Source organism: Sminthopsis crassicaudata, chromosome 3 (genome assembly GCF_048593235.1).
Source record: "Sminthopsis crassicaudata isolate SCR6 chromosome 3, ASM4859323v1, whole genome shotgun sequence".
In the NCBI taxonomy this organism is placed as follows: Eukaryota; Metazoa; Chordata; class Mammalia; order Dasyuromorphia; family Dasyuridae; genus Sminthopsis; species Sminthopsis crassicaudata.
In genome coordinates, this window is record NC_133619.1 from 443,818,887 (window position 1) to 443,845,464 (window position 26,578).

General features: G+C 33.6%; 1 protein-coding gene across 1 annotated transcript in view; it reads left to right on the forward strand.

The window, feature by feature from the left end:
- LRP2 (LDL receptor related protein 2) overlaps positions 1-26,578 on the forward strand; it is a 236,218-nt gene that overhangs the window by 92,218 nt on the left and 117,422 nt on the right. Inside the window, exons 17-30 of the mRNA XM_074302211.1 lie at positions 1,735-1,927; positions 3,622-3,747; positions 6,260-6,390; positions 11,918-12,055; positions 13,319-13,600; positions 15,272-15,511; positions 16,566-16,685; positions 16,778-16,894; positions 18,541-18,918; positions 20,114-20,362; positions 21,268-21,479; positions 22,591-22,775; positions 24,037-24,265; positions 25,747-25,924. Coding sequence (XP_074158312.1) covers positions 1,735-1,927; positions 3,622-3,747; positions 6,260-6,390; positions 11,918-12,055; positions 13,319-13,600; positions 15,272-15,511; positions 16,566-16,685; positions 16,778-16,894; positions 18,541-18,918; positions 20,114-20,362; positions 21,268-21,479; positions 22,591-22,775; positions 24,037-24,265; positions 25,747-25,924 — 2,778 coding nt within the window. The remainder of the gene's footprint in view (positions 1-1,734; positions 1,928-3,621; positions 3,748-6,259; positions 6,391-11,917; positions 12,056-13,318; positions 13,601-15,271; positions 15,512-16,565; positions 16,686-16,777; positions 16,895-18,540; positions 18,919-20,113; positions 20,363-21,267; positions 21,480-22,590; positions 22,776-24,036; positions 24,266-25,746; positions 25,925-26,578) is intronic.

Here is a 26,578-nt window from a genome sequence, read left to right on the forward strand (position 1 = left end):
AGGAAAATTAAGTTATGTACACAGTGTGTAATGGAATGAAAATTACATTTAAAATGCCCTCAATCTCAATCATGTGACCTAAGTACATAAAAAGAGACTAGAATAGATTTACTTTAGTATTCTTAATTGTATTACTTCTATACTACAAAATGATCTATTTTCTGGCACCAATTTGCATCTTGTTAAGAAGTTGGGTAGGGAAGATTTATAACTGGTTCTTCATTTATCTCATTTTCATTTTTTTCTTTTTTTACTTTCCTGTATAGGAGAGATTATTTTTTTCTGAGAGTCATGTATTTTGTTTGAAAACACCCCAGAGTTAGCTAGCATTTATGTAACAGAGGTTTATAAAGCACTTCATATATTTAACATATTTAATCTTTACAAAGATCTTTTGAGGTAGGTGTTATTATTATCTTTACTTTAAAGAGGAGGAAACTGAAGCACAGTGAAAACTTATTGTGCCCAGGGTCACACATCTATTAGACAGGATTTGAACTCAGATTTTCTTGACTCCCAGTCTTGCGTTCTCTTTACTGTGCTAATTGCCTAGTTCTCTTTTGAATTTCGGACGAGAAATTCTAAATACTAGAAATTATGTGATATAAGAATCTGTCAATCTTTTTTTGGTTTGGTTGTTTTGGTCATGTCTGACTCTTCATGACCCATTTTGGGATTTTCTTGGCAAAGATACTGGATGGTTTACATTTCCTTCTCCAGCTCATCTTCTAGACGAGGAAACTGAGGAAGACTGAGTTAAGTGACTCACCTAGAATTACATAGTAAGCATTTAGGGCCAGATTTGAACTCAAGAAGATGAGTCATTCTGTCTACTGTACCCTTTAACTGTCTCATACATATATACATATATGTACATAGGCATCTGTGTACTCTCAATTAATTAAATGAATCTATGATATCATTGATCTAAGAATTCCCCCAATGAGGCAGCTAGCAATAAATAATATCTAAATCTACAATTAGATAGATTTCCCTAATGTAGATCTTTAAACAGGTGAAAAAGAATTGAAAAAGTTGCAAAGAAAGGAAAAATATTTTTTCCTCTTCCTGCATCTGATTTTGAGGTCTGTGTTGTGGGGTATTGGCTAGTTTTTTGAAAAACTTGGCAATGCTGTCAATATGGATGACTCTTGCATTAAGAATTTGGGAGTTAATACCTTTGAACAACCCCTACAACTCATGCTGGGCAGTACCAGATCACCAAGGCTATCTAAGGATGGTTTTCATAAATGGGTGAAAATACATATCACATATTCAGATCTTTTCCAGTGAAAAAGACTTGTCTGGTGGAAGGTTGAGGGAGGGAGGGTAAGGCTAGACTAAATCAATGTGAGTTCTAAATTTATCAGCCTTATATTTTCCCTTTAAGATCTAAAACTCTCAGGAATAGTGTGGTATCTTATTTACATAATGTTATTACTTGTGAATATAAGACTATATTCTGTGAATACAAATGGCTTTTAATTTTTATCACTATAAAATTAAGTAAAACTAATTATATTATCTTTAATTTTTTAAAAATTCTTCATTTCTGTTTTTCTAATTTCTTCTCTTCATTTCTGTATAGTATTAATAGTATTAAAAATTTCTTTTTACATGAATTGCTGAACCATGCTTTAACTATCCAATAATGTCTTTATTTAACCACAAGTAAAAGATTTTAAATTAAAGTCATATGTATATGTCTAAATATATATGTGTTTTAACTTTTAGGAAGAGAAATACTCACAGCCAATAGGGTGGAGAGTGTTGAAGATTTAGCTTTTGATTGGATTTCAAAGAATCTTTATTGGACAGATCCCAGATACAGGAGTATCAGTGTCATGAGATTAGTGGATAAATCAAGACGAGCAATAGTTCAGAACTTAAACAATCCACGATCAATAGTAGTCCATCCAGTTATTGGGTAAGTAAATATGTGCCTACTTGTATTTTTTTTTAAGAACTTGGTATTCTGGGTCCTGGGTATTCTAGATCTACAATCATTGAAAAATGATGCTGCTGGGCATTTGGTTTGTTGGTTTGCTAATTTAAGATTTGAATCCAAATAGCTTTTAATTTTATCTCTACAAGACTAAATGAAACTAATCACTTTATCTACCTTTTACAAAATTCCTTCAAGTTTCATATTTCCTAATTTATTTTTCTTTTATTCCCTCATGATTGTCATAATTGCAGAACTGTGCTTTTGCACAAGGTAAAATAGATTCTATAGTGAGGGAATATCCAGTGAAATTATCTTTAAAGGCTTAGATTCTGTTCCTGTTTTAATGTATTGATATAAAGTTAAGCAAAACTTGCCTGTTAATTCAGTAGGATCTATATTTTCTAAAAATCTCTTAGACCCCAGATAAAGTTCCATGTATTTTACTATTATGTATTCTATAGTGTCAGACAAGTTAAGACAGAGCATTTTACAATGTTCCTTTTCAGGACTTATATTACCAAATGCGAACATGATGAAAAGCTAAGTTGTATTTTCAGAACAATTAACTGCAAGAAATATAGTTTTGTTTTGAATGGTATGATGAAAAGAGAGGCTAGTATTCCTTATGCACTTCATTGTGGTGAAAGACTGACCATGAATACTAAAATCATGTAAATCAAGTCTTGCTTATTTTGTTTAGCTTTTTAAGCTTTGTTTTCATAAAATTGTCTGAGAAATCTTTAAAAATAGTGTCTTTATTTGTAAGGAACTTTATTAACTTCCATACTAAATATTTGTTCACCCCAGGAATTTGTTAACAAACTTAAATTATGATGCCCAGTTTTGAAAAGTTATCTTATTTATTTTCATGTATTTTCTTTGGTATACCTGATGTCACTTCATTTATAAGGGAATTTCAGTAAGAAGCTCCCTCTAACAGCAGAGTTTTCAAAAACAGAGTTCAAGGGCCCGCAATATTTTGGATGCTACCAAACTACACCAAAATGTAATTGGGAAATATTTAACAAAATAAATAAATAATACAATAGAACATAGATAATGTAAACATGTAGTTTTTAAAAGTCACTATATTACTTCAGGCATCCTTTCATATGGTTTAGTGGCCTGGGTTCTATTCAAGTCTGATACTGTTGAACAACATGAGTGTTTAGAAATTCCTAGGGTCACACAGCCAGTGCATGTTAATGGTAGTTCTCAAACTGTTATCTTTCTGATTTCAAAACTCTCTCATAGGTCCAGGTAAAAGATAATTAAGATCGTTTTGGAACTTTGTGCATTAATGTGCATTAACTATCTATGTGCATATGTGTATATGCACATATATTATATCATCCTACATTTAATATTATTTTCTTACACACAAATAACTTCTATTTTATGTGTGCATATCTTAATTATATGCATATGAATACATGAATGTGTTATCATATTTTATCACCTCTCCTTTTTTTAAAATGGTGTTGGTCACATCTTGATAGCTGTATTTTGTATTCAGCTATATCACTAATTAATTCATGGAGGTAACTTAAAAGTCCAGTTTTGTGTAGAGAAAATAAATCAGTATTTAGGGAAACTTTCTACTTGACTTAGGGTTGGTGCACAATTTTGATATCCTTGATTTAATGTTCTTCATTCATATTCCCATATTTTAGGTATATATTCTGGACAGACTGGTACCGTCCTGCTAAAATTATGAGAGCTTGGAGTGATGGATCTCATTCAGTGCCAATAGTGAATACCACTCTTGGATGGCCTAATGGTTTGGCACTAGATTGGGGGTAAGTTATTGAGTTTCAAGTATAGAGTGTGATGTAAGGGATTTTGGGAGTGATGCTAAAAAGGAAGACATGAACTTGAAATGATATCTGGTAGAATGGTGGTATTTGTTAGAATAGTTATGAGAATGGACAAAACTAATTAAAAACAAAATATAAATATTACCTATTAACTACAGTTTTGCCTATACCTACATTTAAATCATATACATGTTACTGAAATGTGGAAGAGAGGTCAGTTAATCAACTAGCACTTATTAAATACCTATTATGTTCTGAAGGCAGCTAACTGATGGAAAGGATAGAGTGCTAGGCCTGAAGTCAGAAATATTCATCTTCCTGATTTCAAATTTAACCTTAGATACTTTTTATGTAATCCTGGAACAAGTCACTAAACCCATTTGCCTCATTTTCCTCATCTGTAAAATCAACTGGAGAAGGAAAAGCAAATTACTCCAGTATCTTTGCAAGGAAAACCCCAAATGGGGTCATGAAGAGTCTAATGCAACTGAAAAATGACATGAATAGAAACTATATGCTATGCAGTTTATAAATATCATAACACCAAGTGTTTTATTGTATTGTATTTTATTATTTGATTATCATGATAACCCTGGGAAGAAGGTGCAAAGATTGGATGATCATTTTGGAGAAATATTGCATAGGAGATTCATGATCAGATAGGATTTGGAATAAATGACCTCTGAGGTTCCTTATAATTCGAACCTTCTCTTATTCTAGGACTCACTGGGTCATACCGATATACCGATCAGATCACATTTAATCAAACCTCTAGGGACAGCTAGATGGTGTAATGGATACAGCACTGGCCTTCGAGTCAGCAGAACCTGATTTCAAATTCAGCCTCAAACACTTAACACTTCCTAGCTGGGCAAGTCATTTAACCCCAATTTTGTCAAACTCCCCCCCCCCCAAACCCATCCATTTGTCAAATTTCTTTTATTTTTAACTACCATGTAAGGAACTACAAGGGAATGCAAAAAAAGTTCATGATATATAAGTTGCCTTCAGAGGAAGGAAATACAGTTTAAGAACTGAGACACATGAGAAGATAAGAAAGAAAACAAGGCAGTAGATGGTAAATAGTACAGGATTACAGAGGAAGGAAGAAACTTTTGGAAATAAATGCATTCAGCATTTTTTTATGTGTATCATGGACATTACTTGACCCTCTGCTTTTTCAGAAGTTAAATTTTAAAACAATAGGAAACTCAAAGCCACTTTAAAAAATACAAGGGATGGAAATTTACTTGATGGAAATATTATTATTTTAGATAAGTATTATATCTTACTGTACAAGTATAAATGTTTCTCCTATCTAACTGAAAGGCAGTAAATAAGTCATTGGACTTGAAGCCAAGAAGTGCTGAATTTGAATTCTACCTCTGGCACTTGTTACCATGTGCTAATAACTTAACATCTCTGAATCTTTGTTTTATCATCTGTTAAATGGGGATCATAAAAAGGATAATAATAATGTTAATAATCACTTATATTTATATGGTACCTACTATGTGTTATAGGCAGCTTAATGATGCCGTGGTGCACAGAGCACTGGACCTGAAGTTAGGAAGACTCATCTTCATTCAAACCTGGTCTCAGATAGCTACTAGCTATGTGACTCTGAACAAGTCACTTAACCCTGTATGCTTCAGTTTTCCTATCTGTAAAATGAGGTGGAGAGGGAAATGGAAAACTATTCTAATATCTTTGTCCAAACCCCCCCACACACAACCCAATAAGGTCACACATCATCTGTTACAACTGAAAAATGGCATGAATAAAAACTGTGCTAGCACCATGCTAGGTGTTTTACAAATATATTATCTGATCCTCATAACCACTCTGCGAGGTAGGTTTACAGTTAAGGAAACTGAGGCAAACCAGAGTTAAGTGTCTTGCCCAAAGTCACACAATTAGTAAATATCTGACGCCAGATTTGAAAGCATCTTCCTGACTCCAAGTCCCTGATACTTCAGACAACTATTTACAGAGCTATTACGGAGCTGAAGTGAAGGTTCATAAAGTTCTTTGTACATTTTTTTTTTTTTGCTGAGACAGTTGAAGTTAAGTGACTTGCCCAGGGTCACACAGTTAGGAAGTGTTAAGTATCTCAGACCAGATTTGAACTCAGGTCTTCCTGACTTCAGGGCTAGTGCACTAACCACTATGCAACTTAACTGCCCCATTTGTAGATCTTAGGGTCTTATAAATAGTGTGGTTAGAATGCAGGATTTGGAATCAGGAAGACTTAAATTCAAATTCTGACATATATTCCATCTTTGGACGTGTCACTGAATGTCTATTAGCCTCAGTTTTCTCATGTGTAAAATTGGTATAATTTCAATACTTGCCTCACTAGGTTATTGTGAGTAGCGAATGAATTGACATGAGTTAAAGTACTTTACAAACTTTCAAGTGCTATACAAATGTTAGTTATCTATGTTTATTACAGTTGTTTAAAAAACTGATAATTTCACTGTTATTATTTTAGTGCTTTGCGGCTGTACTGGGTAGATGCCTTTTTTGATAAAATTGAGCACAGCACATTTGATGGTCTGGATCGACGGACCCTTGAGCGGATTCACCAGATGACTCATCCATTTGGTCTTACAATCTTTGAAAGTGAGTTTGAAAGAGTAAAACAATTCATCTAATGTGACCTTTATCTCCAAATGTTCATTATAGCTGTTATGATTGAAATAAAGATAAATTGAGGCACAAAGTTCCAAGCACTTTTAGTAAACTGACAAGGTGTGAATTTGCCAATAAACAGGGTTTTAGTCACCTCATAAAAGTTAAGGTCCTGAAATGGGCTTATTTCCCTTTTTTTAGACAAAAGGAGGAGCACCCCCAAAAAGTGGCAGCATCATAAATAGAAAAAAGTATGATTGGATATGAAGATTGTGGGATTATAGATGTGAGGAGCAATATGATAGGCTGGAAGTTAGGAAAGAGCAGCAAGAAACCTCTTTCCATCTTGTTGCTAAGAAATGTTTATCATTTGAAACTACCTGCAAGGACAGATTAGTGATGATGGACCAGACTACTTTGGATAGCAGACCAGATACCCTGATATTCACCTGCTTCCTTCAAGGATAACAGATTTCCTTGTGGCAAGAACAGAACAATGATTAGGCAGAAGAATGAACTGCTAAGCCTACCTTATGAGTGATTTATGAGACAATTGAGTCTCCAAACTTAACTCTCAGGCAAATAAGACATAAGTTAAAGCATTTTTTAAAAGGTCAGCAGTGATACAGAATGAAATCAATAACAAAATATAATTTGATTTCTCCAGTTTTTACAATTTTGTTAGGACCTATTTTTTAAAAAATGTAGTTATTATATAGTATTTCCTGTTAGACTGAAAGCTTCTTAAAGACAGGCATGGTTCCACTTTCCATCTTTGTAGTTCTACCATCCAACACAATTTCTTATATGTGATACAGATTAAATTTTTGTTAAATAAATGAAGAAGAAAGATGAGAAAGCTCTTTGGCATCTCCTAATCATTTGTTGTTGTCAAGAACTTGGCCAGAATCTGTCTAGGAAAACCATTTTCCAGTATATGTGATTATTGAATTTACATGTGACTCTCAATTCAAAGATGAAGGAAGGAATCAAGTGGACTGTTAAAGAGGAGCCTGATTCAGACCTGTATCCTGTTAGTTCAGGCTCAGTGCTGAGGCTCTTGTAGGTCATTCAACAATTAACAAAGGCACCTTATTTAGGATAATAGAAAAAAAGATATTTTCAACGAAGATTCTCTGCTACTTGCATGGAAACTGAGTGGTCAACAGCTTATTCCAGATAGTGCTTGGAATCCTCTGGGTTTTTCCACCTACAATATTCCCTAAAATTGAGTGGGCTCTCAATAAACTGCACTGAGGATTTTCTTAGAGTTCATTTCATACCCCCTTTCCCTTATGTATATCATATCCAAATTAGGCTGTTGGTGATATGGCATCATCCAACCTGTCTGCTATCTAGCTAAAACTGATTCCAGATTCAGGCTAAGCCCACACTGCAATTTATAGATGCTTTTTGGAATAAAAAAATCACTTTCTGAGACTTTGGCAGAGAGCTCTGATCAATCTCATTGATGATTGGTTTTTTTTTTAATTCTTGTTTTTAACTTTCTTGTTGGTAGTTTTTATTTATTTTTATCTTATGTACTATTTTTTAAATCAAATTGAGAATTGCATATACCTAAGAGTATTGAATAATTTTTAGCAAAAAAACTGTGCAAATTATCTGATTCTTATTAGTCTACTAATTAAGCAATATTAACAACATGGGAGAGGACAAAATCAGTTGGTCTAGTTAGGATGCAAAACTATAATCTTTAGTTTATTAGTTTATTTAGTTTAGTTTATTAGTATATTTCTCATAAAACCAAAAGACATTTCTCCACACACCCCTCATAGGAAGAGCTGTTAACAATATAATGTTTTTCCCCTCCAGTAAAGTCCCATGCGATTATTAATCTTTAGCTCTATCATAAGTACTCATTTATGAATATACACATTTATGCATATCTTTGAATTGGAAGCACCACATGGGAGCTACTTATATTTCTTAGGAAGTATGATATAATGGAGAGATTCAAGTCAATAAGCATTTATTAAATACTTATTGTGGGCTAATTACAAGGGATATAGAGAAAGACAAAAAAAAAAAAAGGTGGTACCTGCTATCAAAGATTTCACAATTTAATGGGAAAGAAGACATGTACCACATACAGACATATCCTACCTAGAACTATTTAGTTGTACAAAGAATAAATAAGTACAAATATGATTTGATGATTGAAAAGTTCAAGATACTCAGAGGGAAAGAGCTAGATTCAGGAAACATTAGTTCAAGGCTCTGCCCTTCTGTTTACCAGCAAATGATTTAACCTCCATAAAATTCAGTTTTTTTCTTTGAAAATGGAAAAATAATATTTGCATTAATTACCTACCTCACAGGGTTGTGAGGAGAATAAACTGAAATAATATATGCTATACACCATGAAAAACAATAAAATAACACATGAAGGTCATCTACTGCTATTATTTTTTCACTTAAGCTGGGGTATCTGATGATTATTATTTCTTGATTATATTATATTCAATACATATTAATTTCCATGAAAAATCTCAAATTGTTGGTGGTAGAATGATTAAGGAATTAGGGAACATGCAGTCCAATTATCTTCTCGAGCTATAATTCTAACAATATTCTTGGAATTTTTAAAAGGACTTTGTTGATTTCCTTGTAATCTTCTATTGAAAAATGTCATATTAAAAAAATTATAATGGCATTTGCTAAGATATGCCTTTGCTTTTATATATGATGGAAACTAATAATAACTTGATTGTTATTTTTAAGAATAGAAACATTTATTGGCTTACAATATAAGGAGAACTCTATTGTGAGTGCAAGGGACTGATGTTTCCAAGTAGTACAGATGGGATTTAGAAATGACTGACCTATTTCTTTGATCATATCTCATGTGCCTTAATCATGTTGTTACTAACATATTTAAAAACTCAATTAATGGAAATATTCAGCAAATGAAGGTGTGATGGTTAACTGATGTTAAGTAGAAAACCTCCTTGTTTCACTATCTGTTTTTGAAAAATCATTGCAAGGCAGATTAGTATAGTTTTGAATTATGCCTTAGCCCCTTCCTAAGGGTGTGACCCCATTAATTATCTTTATATCATACATTCCACAAGTATTTATTGAGCACATATTATGTGACAGAAACTGTGTCTTATAAAATAAAAATACAACAGTCCTAGTCTTCAAAGATTTTAAAAGTTTTAAAAATTTAATGTGTGTATATTTGTGGTTATGTATGTGTAAGTTTTTATGTTTGTGTGTGTATAGAGTATAAGAGGAATAAAATATATACACCTATCAATAAACATAAACTATAAAAAGATCTATTAAAAAACTATATAGATCTTAAAAGTTCATACACATACCAGTAAATATAAAACTATAAAAAGTACATATAAGATCATTTTAGGGACAGAAGTAAGGAGTTAGCTGCTGAATATCAGGAAAGGCCTGAGGCAGCAGATGGACATACCTCTTAGATTGCTAAAATGAGAGGAAAAGAAAATGTTGGAGGGGATGTGGGAAAACTGGGACACTAATACATTGCTGCTGGAATTGTAAATGAATCCAACCATTCTGGGGAGCAATTTGGAACTATGTCCAAAAAAATTATTGAACTCATGCATACCTTTTGATCCAGCAATGTTTCTACTGGGTTTATATCCCAAAGAGATTTTAAAAAAGGGAAAGGAACCTGTATGTGCAAAAATGTTTGTGGCAGCCCTTTTTGTAATGGCTAGAAACTAGAAACTAACTGGATGCCCATCAGCAGCAGATGGAATTTGAGTAGAATCTTGAAGGAAGCTAAGGATACTAAGAAGTCTGGAGGTAGGGGTAGGAATATATTTTAAGGGAAATTCAATGAGCCACCCACTCTGCAATATAGATTCTATTCCTTTTCCAGTAACAAGTATTGCTAATGATTAAAACAGGGAAAATACTGGGATTAAGAGGGGTTCTGGAAGGTTTTATGAAAGAGGTGAGATTTTAGTTGGATATTAAAAGGAAGCCAGTTGGTGATCAGAATGGAAATGGTCAGATCATACTGCTAATGTCTTGGGTTTAATATCTACGAAATGAATTAATTTATTTAGATGATTTCTATCAGAAAAGATTTTTTAGACCAGTGATTACTTTTCTCATTTCTCTCTTTTTTATAGCATTCTAAAATGTATGAATTGCTTTTCTTTTTTATCATAATGTAGAATAAGACATTTAACTGGATTTTTGATAATTGATAATTAGAATACTTCAGGGTTACAATTCTATTAAATTATGTAATATTGAGTGATATTTATAATATGACTTTATAGGCATAAATGCATGGGTGATAAAGCAAACTCTTTATCAATTTGCATATTTCCCTAATTTGTTTTATTGATTAAATCTTTAATCATTTTATCATCACTTTGCTTTTTTATATTTAACCATTTTTAAAAATAAAAAATTGAGTATGAGAAAAAAGTTGGGATTTTTTTAAGAACGCAGAGGATGGAATTTTAGAAATGGCAGAAGTATATTTTCTGTTTCCTATTCTATTGCTCTTTCTAATAGATGATTCAATTAGCATTGGAATTGTGACTGACACACATTAGGTACTTAATAAATATTTGTTGATTGGCTGGTCAACTGATTGAATGGGACAAAATAATCATATGATGTTAAAAGTAAATATATGTTATAAATAAGTACAAAACATCCTGTGCATTCTCTATTGAAAATGCAGAGATATATTTATTTATAATACATAGAATAGTCATTTCTTATTGGTGAACACCTCAAATTTTCCATTAATAATAGTTTTTTCCCCAAAATACATGCAAAGATAGTTTTCAGCATCCATCCCTGCCAAAACCTGTGTTCCAAATTTTTCTCCCTCCCCCAACTCCCTCTCCTAGACAGCAAGCACAAGAAAAGTCAGATCAAAAAGGGAAAAAAATTAGGAAAAAAAACAAGCAAACAACATCTTAATGATCATTTCTTATAAAACAATAATATTCTGTAGCATATATATATACGTATATATGTATATATGTATATGTATGTATATGTATGTATACACACACACACACACACACACACACACACACACACACACACACCCCATAACTTATTCAGCCATTCCTCAACTGATGGGCATCCAGCCAGCTTCCAGTACCTTACCACTATCTACAAACATTTTTGTACATGTGGGTCCTTTTCCCTTTTTTATGATCTCTTTGGAATACAGACCTAATAGAAACACTGCTGGATCAAAGGGTATGCACAGTTTGATAACCTTTTGGAACCCCTCATTTTACAAGTGAGCTTAGAAGAATTGATCTTCAAGATCGCGTTCAACTCTAAATCTGTCTGTGTTCAGGTTTTTATCCAGTTATTTCTGATTTTTCCTAAAAGAAAAAAAGACTAAAGTATTTTGGTGAATTTTGTTGGTTAAAAGAAATCATAGTTCTGTTAGATCTTTTCAGATTTAGCACATAAATGAGTGAGTAAATGGGACCTTTGATTACAAGTACTAACTCCCTGTCTTCATTTTCAGATTATGCATATTTTACTGACTGGAGATTGGGTGGAATTGTTCGGGTGAGGAAAACTGATGGTGGAGAGATGACCATTATCCGAAGAGGCATTAATAATATAATGCATGTGAAATCCTATAATGCTAATGCCCAAACTGGTAAGTGAATTCATGGCCTTTACAAAAGAGATCTTAAATTTTTCTAATATAGATATCATTAAAAACTTTTTTATATTTTTTTTCATTTTTATTGATAGCTTTTTATTTTCAAAATAATGCAAAGATAGTTTTCAATTATCCTTGAAAAACCTTGTGTTTCATATTTTTCTTCCTCTTTTCCCTTTCCCCTTTCCCCTAAACACTACTTAGTGTTTAATATATTTATATTTAATTAATTAATTTAATATATAATATATTATAATTTAATTTAGATTTAATATATAATATAAATTTAATATATTATTTATATTTATAATATATATTTAATATAGTAATCCAATACATGTTAAATATGTGCAATTCTTCTATACATATTTTCATAATTAAAATGCTGCACAAGAAAACATCAAAAAGGAAAAAATTAAGAAAAAAGCAAGCAAACAACAACAAAAAGGTGAAAATACTGTGTTGTGATCCACTTGCTGTCCCCACTTTCCACTTTGTGTGTGTATGCAGATGGCTGTCTCTATCACAAGTCTATAGGAATTGGTCTGAATCACCTCATTGTTGAAAACAGCCACATCTATCAGAGTTGGATATCATTTATTTTTAAAAATTTGATGATGTCAGTACATTTATATTTAAATATAATTCCACAATCCTAATATAATGGATAACTAGGTGGTGAGTAGAGTGCAGTTCCTGGATGTAGGAAGATCTTAGTGAGTTCAAATCTGGCTTCAAGCCATACATACTATGGGATCCTAGGCAAGTTATTTAATGCTGTTTGCTTCAACATGTAAAATGTTGCTGGAGAAAGAAATGGCAAACCACTCCAGTATCTTTGCCCCCCAAAAAAAACTCCAAAGGGGGATTTGAACATGACTGAAACAACTGAACAATAATAATTCCACACAATTTAGGATTATGTAATCAGAGAACTAAAGGCAGAAAGGAACTCATAAGTTATTCATTGCAAGCCTTCATTTTATAGATAAGGAAAACAAACGCACAGGGAGAAAGTGCCTTGCTCAGGCATGTGTGTGTTGTGTGTGTGTGTGGTATACTAGTAGAATTTAAGCAGGAGATCTTTCCTTTGGTGTGGGGAAAGAATTTTGGAAAAACTTGTAATCATTTACTCCCAAAGAATATGTTTTCTGGGTTTTAATGTATTAAATAACATAAATAATATAATTCCTAATTTGTTTGATCTTTAGTTGAACTCTACAGAGAATAATACCTCAGAACATTATTTTTTACCAGGTTCTAACTACTGCAACCGAGCAACAAATCCCAATGGAGATTGCAGCCATTTTTGTTTCCCAGTTCCTAATTTTCAACGAGTTTGTGGCTGCCCATATGGCATGAAGCTCAGTTCCAATCAGCTGACATGTGTTGAGGATCCATCCAATGAACCACCTACTCTGCAGTGTGGATCTTATTCCTTTTCCTGTAACAATGGCAGATGTGTCCCAAGATATTATCGCTGTGATGGTGTGGATGACTGCCATGATAACAGTGATGAGCAACACTGTGGCACACTAAGTAAGTATCTGTATAGAGAAGTGATTTACTTGGAATGGACAAATGGAAAGAGGTGGATTTCTAGAGGCTGGTAGTATAGTTAGAACATTGAAAGAGCTAAGATGTCTATCTAAGGAATTAAAATCCTTTTCTAAAAGACCATGGAGAGATATGTGCCAGGTGTGAATAGATTGCAGTACAAAAACCAAAACAAACAAAAAACCAACAAAACAACAAATCAAGAAATTATAAAGCAGTAGTATTAAGGATTTCATCAAAAATGTATATTACAAAGAGAATCTAGGCTGGCTGTAGATTAAGAATAATGGATAACTAGCGGAAAGCTTACAAAACTCTGGGTAACCTTGTATATCAGTAGAGCTAAAAAAATCCCTAATACATTGTACGCCACATGGAGATTTTATAAGAGGATATAAACAGGAATCAGATGGGGTAGGTAGAGTTAAATAAGTTGCAAAGTGTATCATTGGAGATGATAAATATTCACTTTGCTTAGATCACAGTTTCAGTTGAGTAATTGAAAGTAAAATGTACTATTGTGGCTTTTGAGTTAGGAAATTAGGTCAAAAATACCCTGAGAATGGTTCTGAATAGTGTGTATCACTTTAGACTCCTTGAAACCTAGCCTCTTTGGGAGGGCATTAATTCTTAACTAGTATAATACCCCAAAGTTCAAAGGTATAGAAAAAGCTGAGAAAGAGACCTCCAACAATTCAAAAGCTCCCTCTCCCATTGGATATCTGGACCAGCACAGGCTAATTACATCTTGGCAACAGCATCCCTCACAATGTTGAACCAAAATAAATTGGTCAATGCCTTTTAAGACCTCAGAGATGAATGTTCCTGAATAGGTCCTTGAACTTGAAGCCTTTGAAAACTTTATTTAGTATGCTTCTTTTCCTCTTCAAGAGCAATGTTTTAGGTGTAGAATAGCAGCTATCTGCCTTCTCACTTTCTTCTTTTCATTCTCATTCCAATCTGGAAAGTCCTGGACATAGCCCAGTGCCCTGAGCAAAAAGCACTATTGATGACTATAAAGAATTCCATTAAAAATTCAAGTGGTAAGAAAAGTGGAAGAAATTTTAGGATTTGGACAACTGGGCAAGATTATTGGCAAAATAGCCCCTTTGTGGAGAAAATAGGAAAGTTCTTTTTTGGGGCAGCGGAAGGGGAGGATTGGTTTTGGATCTTTGAGTTCCTTGTTTTGAACTTATAGTTTGAAGATACTTTACACTAATCCAGAGCAGCAACTTGTGTATGGCCTATAGTTTGTAAGAGCTGCCTGAGGCTTTGAAAAATATATTGAAGAACAAGAATAAATAATGAATTAGACACATTCTCTTTTGCCTCCTCTTCTTCCTCCTACTTTGAATGTTAGTTCTCTATCAATTTTCCTTCCAAAGAAAATACAAAGTCTCTTTACTTTCACAGATATGCACAATATCCTTGATGAGTATTTTTAAAGATTACTGTGAACTCCCATGGTCAATCTGTATTAATAGCATTAGCTTAAAAGTATGTTGCCCAAATCACCCTCCATTTTCCTAATTTAGGTAGAGTTTCCATTATAGTTGAAGGAAGTTGTGCTGAGCTATTCTTTTGTAAGGAAAGGAAATAACTGCAGGGTTGTGAAAGCCAATGTCTAAGAGGTTGCTTCCTTTTCTGATTTAGACAATACCTGTGCAGCTTCAGCATTTACCTGTACTCATGGGCAGTGCATTCCAGGACGTTGGCGCTGTGATAGGCACAATGACTGTCTGGATGGCAGTGATGAAGAACATTGCCCCACTCTAGGACCCACTTCCTGCCCAGAAAGCTTGTACACTTGTGACAATAGCCAGTGTATCCCGAGGATCTGGCTTTGTGACACAGACAACGACTGTGGGGATGGATCTGATGAAAAAAACTGTAGTAAGTGTTCAACTTTTTTCTCCTGGATCACCAACTTTGAAGATAGTTCCCAGTAATCAACAGACTCACAAAATTGCCTTAACACTCACAGCATTTGCATCTTAGCTACACATAATTGCTAGGGTTACTACCTATGCTGCCTCCTTACCTTCTCTGTCTCTATATGTTGGTCTTCTTTTCAATTGTTTAAGATTACATTGATCTATATTTAGTAAGTTGACTTGGAATTTGCTAATAAATGCAAATTTCCATCAAAACAAAGTGAGAGCTATTTCTTTAATGCCACATATTTAGATGAAAATTAAAAAAAATCAAACAAGTATCCAGGAGTTTAAAATATATGAATATTTCATATCATGTAGAGAAAAATCCAGACTTTTTGCTCTTTATCTGAATGGTTCATTTGGTTTAGGGAAAACAAAAAAAAAAACAGAATAAAGGAGCACAGTTAAATTTCTTTTAGTCTCATTGGCCTGCTTTTCATTTTACTAGGGTTATTCTTGCTGCCTCCTAATCATCCTTGCCTTTGTCTGTTGGCCTCCCTTTCATTAGGTTAAGAGTGTATTGGAACTTGGTCAGCTGGATGGTGTGGTAGATAGAATGTTGGGCCTGGAGTCAGGGGGACCTGAGTTCAATTCCAGCCTCAGATACTAGCTGTATGACCTTGGACATTTCACTTAACCCTGTTTGCCTCAGTTTCCTGATCTGTAAAATGAATTAGAGAAAGAAATGAAAAACCTCAAGAAAAGCTCAAAGGGGCCAGAAACAGTTACAGTCTGAAAATGATTATATAACAACATTGGAACTCAAAAGGTCAACTTCTTTTTGAGTTCCTCACACTGCTTTCTATATGTAGATGAGAGAGAGAGAGAGAGAGAGAGAGAGAGAGAGAGAGAGAGAGAGAGAGAGAAAGAGAGAGAGAGAGAAGAGAAAAAAGAAAGGAGGAGGGAAGGAAGGAGGGAGAGAGGAAAGGAGAAAGGAGTTCTGAGTACTGTTCTTGTGCTAGTTCAAAGAAAATGAAGTGTAATTTGGATTTGTTTTTGGATCATGTTAGATTTTACAGGAACATGTGATCCTGGTCAGTTTCAGTGTCCTGACCATCGCTGCATTGATCCATTCTATGTGTGTGATGGAGATAGAGACTGTGCAGATGGAGCTGATGAAGTCGGTTGTAGTAAGTAGTAGGCTTCTCTTAATAATTGCTTAGCAAATTTTTAGTGATTTCTACCTAAGTTGAACTCTAATACCATGCTCCTTCATCCATAGTATATAACTGCACTGCTTCTGAGTTCAAGTGTGCCAGTGGAGACCAGTGTATCAGTAATATTTACCACTGTGATGGCGTTTTTGACTGCAATGACAACTCTGATGAGGCTGGCTGTCGTAAGTGCCACATACCCAACAATCCAGATGAAGGAAATAGTTTGTGATGCTAGCATGGATATTATGGGAGTTTTAATAATTAATTCGCAATGACTGGGGGAAAATCCTAAGGTAGATTACAAAATATATGAAATGAATTCATGCTACTAATTCCAAGGATGGCATTCGCATATAGTATTTACAGTTTTAATATTTAATTATTAGATCAAAATACAATGCAGCAATCATTTAATTTATAATATGATACCCAGTGTTTATACAGGGTATTCTTCTAAAATGATTTATCTCATCTTTTAGTAGGTTAAATATTTCTCATATAACTAATCGACTTCCCCCACTATAACACAAATTTATATCCACATGATCACAAATTACACATTAGAGGGACATAAATTATTGAGTAGGTTTTTGTTTTTTTAAAATATATGTGACTACTTCATAGGAAATCTCATTAGAAAGGCTGAAGTATAACATAGGTATACTGTCCACTTTTCATTAAGCAATATTGGGGTCACATGAGTGTGACATGCCAGGATTTGTAATTTCTGTGGATTGCAAGCTGACAGTGGAAATGATTTTTAAAATTTTTCACTGTGTGTATATATTGGGCATGACCTCTAAGCTTTTAGGAAATTGCCAATAGAATATTTACTCACATAGAGTATGGAAATTTCTTACCATAGGAAGAATGGTTTCCTAGATGTCTGCTAATCAGCACTTAAATCAATGGACAAACTAAAAGTTACAGAAAATACCTAAGTATTTGGAAAATTTTACAATCTTTTTTTTAGAAATCCCCAAACTCAATATTGCCATTTTTTTGGGGGATGAGAATATGTAATTTTTCCCTGCTCTTTTGGAGTTAACACCATGCTGTAAATGGCAGCTGAATTGCTATTTCTTTAGAATATTGCGGCAATTTCTGGATTCTCATCTGCAAAAAAGCTTTTATGGATTGCTGGATAGAGTGTGAAAACTGATAGCATAATAAATATTTCCTATAAATGTCAAGTTGCTTCTACATTCAATGTATTTGAATTTTACTTAAAATGTTTCCTTAGGGGAAATGATTTCATCTCCCTAGTATAAAAAGAAAATATGAAATTAAGTAACCTATTATAGAATAGCTATTAAAATCATTATAACTACGTACATTATTATGTTAGTATTTTAATCTACAAATCACTTTTACATATCAATTATATCTCAGTAACAAAAGAGGATGGAAATCTAAGAGATTTTTAGCACAAAATTCAATTTTAAATCTAATTTCCTGATCAAATCTATTTTTTCAAAGTATTTCCAATATAAGAGAAAAAGGAACAGATTCTCAACTCAATCGCTTTTCTACTTCAGTATAATTTATTGAGTTTTTGACTTATTCATAGACAAATGTTAGATGATATGAGCTGGTATTTTGCATACTTAAAAACATAAATACACAAACCATTTGAAGAAGTATTAGGGTTATTTCAATCTTGAATGAGTTTGTCACAAACTTTATCCTTAGATCATAAAACTGTGATTGTCAATATAAAACAAAATCAAACAAAAAGCTGGGGCATGTAAAGCTACTTCATAATCAAGATCATCAATAGAATTGTGAGCCACATTCACGAGTCGCTTTTCAAATGCTTCTCTTTTAGCTACCAGACCTCCAGGAATGTGCCACCAGAATGAGTTTCAATGCCAATCAGATGGCACCTGTATTCCAAACAACTGGGAGTGTGATGGGCATCTGGATTGCATGGATGGTTCTGATGAACACAATGGCTGTCTTCCCATGACCTGTGCTCCATCTCTTTTCCGCTGTGACAATGGAAACTGCATCTACAGGGCTTGGATCTGTGATGGGGACAATGACTGCAGGGACATGAGTGATGAGAGGGACTGTCCCACTCAGCCCTTTCGATGCCCTAGCTGGCAGTGGCAGTGTCCAGGCCATAGCATCTGTGTGAATCTGAGCTCAGTATGTGATGACATCCCAGATTGCCCCAATGGGGCAGATGAGTCCCCAGTTTGCAGTAAGTTTTCTGACCACAGATTACAGGCCATAAAGCCCTTTTGAGCTGCAAGATAACAAAATCCAATGCTGTCACTGTCACTGTCACTGGGATGTCTGAAGTATAGCAGCACTTTACAGAAAGTAATTTATAATGCCTTTGTGAGTTTAGAAATGTTTGAGGGGGGTAATATATAATTTAATTTAAGTAAATCATCACTGAATAATATTTCTCATTAAATTCTTCACACTTTGGCTATGCGTTTTTGTTTCTTTTCATGTTGGTATCTAGAAAAAGAAGATTAATGGGGCTATTAACTGTTAAATTGGTTCTATCTATAATGTGCTCTTAGGTTCTCTAACTTTAATATTTTCTAATTTCAATCAGAATGCGCCATAAAAACAATGAAGCTCGGGGTTTGTGTTTAATGTGATTGCAAGTGCTGTGATTGGCATGTAATCCTAACTACTGTCCTTTCTTTCTTTCCTCTTTAATCAATGCCCACTCTCAGATGAACCCCAGCCAGGTATGATTGTAACATATTTTAGATTTTTATGATTTTATATTGTGTTGTGTTTGTGCAGAAAATGATGTAAATCCCTTATATTCATTTATTCCTCCTCTTACCCTTCTTCCACAGTCTAAGTGCCTAGAGTAAGCTTTTAAAATTAAATTCATAGAAAGCATGCTAATTGAAGACATTTACTATCCAGCTACTGGATAGCTTTTCCCACAGCTATTTTGACCTGAGGGAGGAAAATGATGGTATAATAAATAATCCATCTGTACCCTTCTGTTCCTCCCCTAGAACTTTCCCACTATCCCTTTATGTAACCCAAGGTGCTTGTCAACCTCTCCTGCTTGCAAACCCCTTTGTTTCTAAATTAGGGTGATTGGGGCATCAGGTAGGTAAACACCTTAGATTTCTTTGCATGCTTGAATTATTAAGATGAGTGGCAATTGTATTTCTTCTATATAAATCACCCTCACCCTCAATGTTTCTACCACTTTGTTAAGTAGAAATTGGCAAAGGGGGTTTTAAAACTAAATGATTAGTATCATAAATAAGATGAATGAGTGCAGATACTATTACTTTTCCAACTTTGTCTCTCAGTATCTGTTTGGAAGTTGTGTTGTTTTGCACATAAGGAGCATTGTGCCACTGTGATTGAAAAATAAGATTTCTGACACTTCTTTTTTCATTTTCTTCCTTTAGATCAGGAGAGCTGCTCAGACAATAATGCTGGTTGCACTCATGAGTGCATTCAAGGGCCTTTTGGGGCTCAGTGTTTGTGCCCATTTGGATATCAGCTCACCAATGACTCTAAAACCTGTGAAGACATCAATGAATGTGAAACTCCAGGTTTTTGCAGCCAGCATTGTTATAATGAAAGAGGGTCTTCCCGATGTTGGTGTGATGAAGAGTATATATTAGAAAGCAATGGGAAGACTTGCAAAGTTGCTGGTGAGGATTATTTGTTTTGAAAATGAAAAGTTTTGTATAACTATCAATTGAGTTTAATGGCAAATGTCATATAGGTTAGAACTAGCTTTATGTGTAATCAATTTCCCAATTTGGGAGTTCCAGGACATTTTTCTAATCCTGAGAAATCTTGTTCTCATGGAGTTTATATTTTACTGATATATACACTGGTATTATATTTCTGTTTTAATTAAGAATTTGCTCCTATGATAATTTAAATTTAATAATAATAATCAAGTATATTAATAACAAAATTATAATAAATACTATCAATAAATGATAAATAATTAAATGTTTATTATACATTAAAAATGAAGTATGTGATACTATTCATCCTCATTCAGTTAATAATTTGGAACATGCATTTGAAAATGAATTTTGAAAGAAAGAATAAAACCTATATTGGTAGTAGGCAACTTTAGTATGGAAAGAATTTTGAAAAGGGTTCTGTATTAATGTATAAAATTCATGTATTTATACATAGCTATTAATTTCACAGATATTTATTAAATATATATTATGTTAAGGTATGATACTTGCCCTTATGAAACTTAAATTGTAGTAAGTGTGACATAAAGTAGAATATAGATTCCATATTGGATGTTAATAGGAATTCAGAACAAAGAAAAGCCACTTTCAGTTGATGAAATTAGTGTATCAGATACTGAAATGCATTTTTTTAATGGAAAAGATGCTTTAGACCAACAATAACCTATTCTGAAAATAATATGATAAAAGGATTTCACAAAAGCTATTTTGCAATTTAACATATATTGAAAGCATATTCTATATACTTTGAAAGCATATTGTATCAAGTGTTTGAATAGTTTAAAATTGTTTTTTCCCTAGGAAAATCATTGTAATGTTTGCATTTTATTCTTTCACAGCTTCAGGAAATCTTTTGTTACTAGTGACTAGTCGGAATCAGATAGTTGCTGACAATATCACCTCTCAGGGACATAATATTTATTCACTTATCCGTGATGGTGAACACATTGTGGCAATTGATTTTGATTCACTCAGTGGTCGTATCTTTTGGTCTGATATTAGACAGGATAAAATCTGGAGTGCTTTTCAAAATGGAACAGACCGAAAAGTAGTAAGTACAATTTCCAACTTTATTTTAATATTATTCTGCTTTGTTCATCAGTAAGAATTAGGGTGCTTTCGAGCATATACATGGGGACTGGAAATCCATGTCAACATGATTAAGATAGTTTTAGAGTTAGAGCAAATTAGAAGGTTGATACATATTCTGTTTTTAGTTCACATAATGTGAGAGCTTAGGAAGACTCCAGTGTCTATTCCATAGTCTTTTTCTTTCTACCCACATAGGCAAAAATAAAGAATAGTAAAAGAATGAAAAAAAATGTATCTCTATATCAAAATTATCTGTGGCAAAATTTGCTCCAGAATCTCAGCTATCCTTTTGCTCCCTTCTATTGTTATTACTGGTAGTTAATCAATCTCACTAATTTTCTTTCTTTCTTTTTTTTTTTTTTTTCATTTTAGGGTTGGAGTTGTGATTTCATTAGTATTAGGAATTCCTGATGAGGCCACTCCCCCTATCAATCCAAATCAACAAATATCCTTAGGGACAGGTCAAGAAACTTGCTCAAAGTCCTTTAGCTAATTTGTGTCAGAAATAAACTCTTAGCCCAGGTCTTCTTGGCTCTGAAGCTGCCTCTTGTTCTGTTGTATAATGCTATCTATTTTCCCTACTTCCATGATGCTAATTGTATAATGCAATAAAAAAGGATTGCCAATTAAAAGAAAAAGTTGCAGTCTATGCTTAGTTGCAGAAAGAAAACTACTTTAATTCAACCTGATGTTATATATAGTAAAGTTCAATACTGAATGTTTTATAGATATTTAATATTTATCTATATTCTCTCTCTCTTTGTTTCTCTTTGTGTCTCTGCCTCTGCCTCTTTCTCTGTCTTTCTCTTTCTGTCTTTCTGTCTCTCTCTTTGTTGCTATCTCTTTGTCTCTCTCTGTTTCTCTCTCTATCTCTGTCTCTGTCTCTCTGTCTCTCTCCCTCTGTTTCTCTCTGTGTCTCTCTCTGCTTATGTCTCTATTTCTGTCTTTCTGTCTCTCTGCCTCTGTTTCTCTCTCTCTCTCTTTCTCTGTATGTCTGTCTCTCTTTATGTCTTTCCCTTCTCCACCCTCCCCCCATCTTGGTTTGTTTCTGTCTTTCTGTTTCCCTATAGATATTTGACAGTGGTGTCACCGTGACTGAAAGTATTGCGGTAGACTGGGTAGGTCGCAATCTTTACTGGACAGACTATGTTCTGGAAACAATTGAAGTCTCTAAAATGGATGGGAACCACAGGACTGTGCTGATTAGTGAAAATGTAACAAACCCAAGGGGACTAGTATTAGATCCCAGAATTGAGTAAGATTTTTTTTTTGGTTTTGTTTCAAAATGATGTTATCTCAAAATGATTATACTTGGTCTGGGGCTGGTGGAGAAGACACAGTAACGGGCTTTAGCTTATATCTGAGTTAATACCTAGTTTGTTTTGTTTTGTTTTTTATGATTTGTTTGTTGTTTTGGGATTCAATTTATAAATTCAGATGATTTCATAGAAGACTTTGGAGCTGCGGGAGTTATGGGCATAAAGTTGTTTTGTTGCTGCTTTTAAACTAATCTGATTTTCATGAGCTGTTTTTTTTTTTAATCTGAAGATAACATGATTATTAAATTTTAACAGTGTAGTATTTAAAATAATTAGTTATATGGTTTAAATTAATTTTCTAATTAATACATAATATTGTAATTTTCTATTAAAAAATCAATGGGCTTCAGTTTTAGTATATATGGCTATTTCATAATACCTAAAATAACACTAGAACCAGCTCCTCCAGTTCTATAACAATCCATTGTAAGTCATAAAAAAAGAGGGGAAAAATCTTTATTTTGTATCTCTTTAAGGAAAAAAAGACAAATCATCTTATTTCTGCAAAAATACCAGGAGAGTTTCTTTATGTGAATTTAAATTATCCTGTCCTCTATATTGATTGGAGAATGGGACTATATTTATTTATAGACCGATTTTATTGACTTTTGAATGTATTGTACCTAAGAACTTTAGTAATAAAAATGAATGTTTATAAATTACCTTTCCTATCTTATTTATAAATCATGAAATAAAACAGATGAATTTCACAAATCTCCTAATTTTTGGATTAACTGTAATGCTATCCAGTGGTGATATAGTGGATGGAGCAATGGATGAGACAGATTTGGGTCCTAGCTTGGCTCTGCTACTGCTAACCCAGGTGAACTCTGGGACATCATTTAACCTCACCATGCCCTAGCTTCTTCACCAGTAAAACATAGTGGTTGGGCTAGAAAACTCTAAGGTCACCTTCAGCCATTGAAAATGAGATGCTTCAGGTGGTTCTATAAATATGAAATTAATATTGGAAATCTTAAATGCCATCATGTACTCCATTGGCAAAGTAACAATGTAAAAATACTCAGATGGATGAAGATTACTTTTTAATTAGAGTTTTGCATTATCAAACAAACAAATAAAATAAACATTTCACGTATCTGTAATTGAAAAATGCCTATTTTGAAATATCAAAATGGTGGTCATTTTGAATATTTGATCATTTTACTACCATCAGTAACTGGTTTCTTTTCACAGTGCACATCTGATGTTCTGGTCAGACTGGGGCAAAAATCCTCGAATTGAAAGAGCCAGTATGGATGGGACCAATCGCACAGTTATCATCAAGGATAAGATCTATTGGCCCAATGGCTTGGCTATTGACTACCCCAATAAATTGCTCTACTTCATGGATGCCTATCTTGATTACATTGACTTTTGTGATTACAATGGAAACCACCGGAGGCAGGTGGTAGCCAGTGATTTGGTAAGAAGTCAGTGAAAAATATAAAAAAGCTTGTGTATAAAGATAGAACAAAGTGAACCTAGAAATAAATCTTGTTCAGTGTTCTAAACACTATTTTTCTTTTTTTAAAAATAAGTATTTATTTTAGAAATACATGCAAGGATAGTTTTCAACATGCTCCCTTGCAAAGCCTTGTGTTCCAAATTTTTCTCTCCTTTCCTCTCCCCTCCCTTAGACAGCAAGTAATCCAATATATATTAAACATGTACAATTCCTTTATACATATTTCTACATTTATCATGCTGCACAAGAAAAATCAGATCAAAAAGGAAAAAAATGAGAAAAAAAAAAAACAAAAAGCAAGCAGACAACAACAAAAAAGGTGAAAAAAACTATATTGAGATCTACATTCAGTCCCAATACTTATCTTTCTGGATTCAGATGGCTCTCTTCATCATAAGTCTATTGGAACTGGCCTGAATCACCTCATTGTTAAAAAGAGCCACTATACCCTATTATTCTGAACAGACCAGTGATTCAAGAGATATTTTATGTGGAAAAATAAGTTTTTTTGGAGACTAAAGGAGGAAAAGAGGGCCTTTTTCTGAATCTAGTTAGTTTTTGGCTTTTAATAAACCAGTATTTACAATTATTAACTATGTAATTTATAATTAATTTTCTAAGTAATAAATATTACCGTAATTTTCTATAAAAGCACCAATGCACTCCAGTTTTGATATATATGACTACTTTATGATACTTAATAACACAGAGCCAGCTTCTCTAGTACCATATAATATGCCATTATAAAACATAAAAGAGGGGAAAAATTTTGTGATTAGCTAATGCCCTAAAACATAATTCAACAAGCACTTATTTATTAAGATTCTATTATGTGCCATAAGCTATACTAAAATTTGGGAATACAAAGATAAAAACAAAGCAGTCTTTTCCCTCAAGGACTTACATTCTCCTGGAGGAAATACTGTGTGTACAGATATAGAACACAGACTGAAGATCTGACAGCCATGAACTTGACAGCATCTTGGAAGACCTTTTTATCTTCATGAAGGTTTTTCCTGAGCTTTCTCAAGCCAATGAATGTTATTCTATAAGAAGTAACATGGTATAGTTGCAAAAGTATGGGATTAGGTACTTAGTTCTAGTTACCCATGTTACTTCAGGTAAATCACCTAACTCTATTCTTCAGGGTGCTGTTTGTAATATGTGGATAGGGAGACCTGACTAATTTTTTTTAAACAGTATTGTTACAAAGCTGAAATGAGATGTGTGAAAGTGGTTTGAAAGATATAGATGCTACAAAGCAAGGTATGATGATTTTAAGATAGCCTTTACCCCTACCCCTTTTTGCTTTTATTAAGTGACAAAAGTCTAAAAGTGATGAATTTTATTAGACAGGCATTGTTTTATATCCTGCTGCCTTGTCTGAGGCCTCAATATCACAATTAAGGACCTAAAGCTGGAAAATTCCTGTCTTGCAGATATTACGTCATCCTCATGCTTTGACTCTCTTTGAAGATTTTGTTTATTGGACAGACCGCCATACTCATCGAGTCATTCGTGCCAATAAGTGGCATGGTGGAAATCAAACAGTCATAATTTATAATATTCACCAGCCTCTGGGAATTGTTGCTGTGCATCCAGTTAAACAACCTAGTAGTAAGTGAAACTAATTTGTGTGAGAAGTATGGATAGGAGGAAAGCATTTACTCTGGGAATGCTCCTGAGATTGTTTCTGAGTCAAATATTTGGACTATAGTCTCCCCTGTATTCTTTTTATTTTTCCAGTTTCTTTTTTTTTTCTGAGACTGGGGTTAAGTGACTTGCCCAGAGTCACACAGCTAGATAGTGTTAAGTGTCTGAGACCAGATTTGAACTTTGGTCCTCTTGAAATCAAGGCTGGTGCTCTATCCACTGTGCCACCTAGCTGCCCCTATTTTTTTCCCCAGTTTCTAACACTTCTATTTCACACTAGAGAGTCAAACCTCTATAAACAACAACAACAACAACAACAACAACAAAAGGTCAAACCTCTTATTTAGGTGGAAATAAATCTGAATTTGTGAGTAGCCTATGAAAAACTGGTTTATGTTAGTAGTTTCTTATGGCCCTTTGGTCTTGTTATGTACTCTGGTTTGCTGAGTTATATATGTGTATATATATATATATATACACACACACACACACACACACACACACACACACACACACACATATATATGTATATATGATGGTCAGACTGCTGTGATTACCTTAGAAGCCATATAGTACAGTGGAAAGTGTAGGATTTGGGTTCAGAGTTTTGGGATCTAA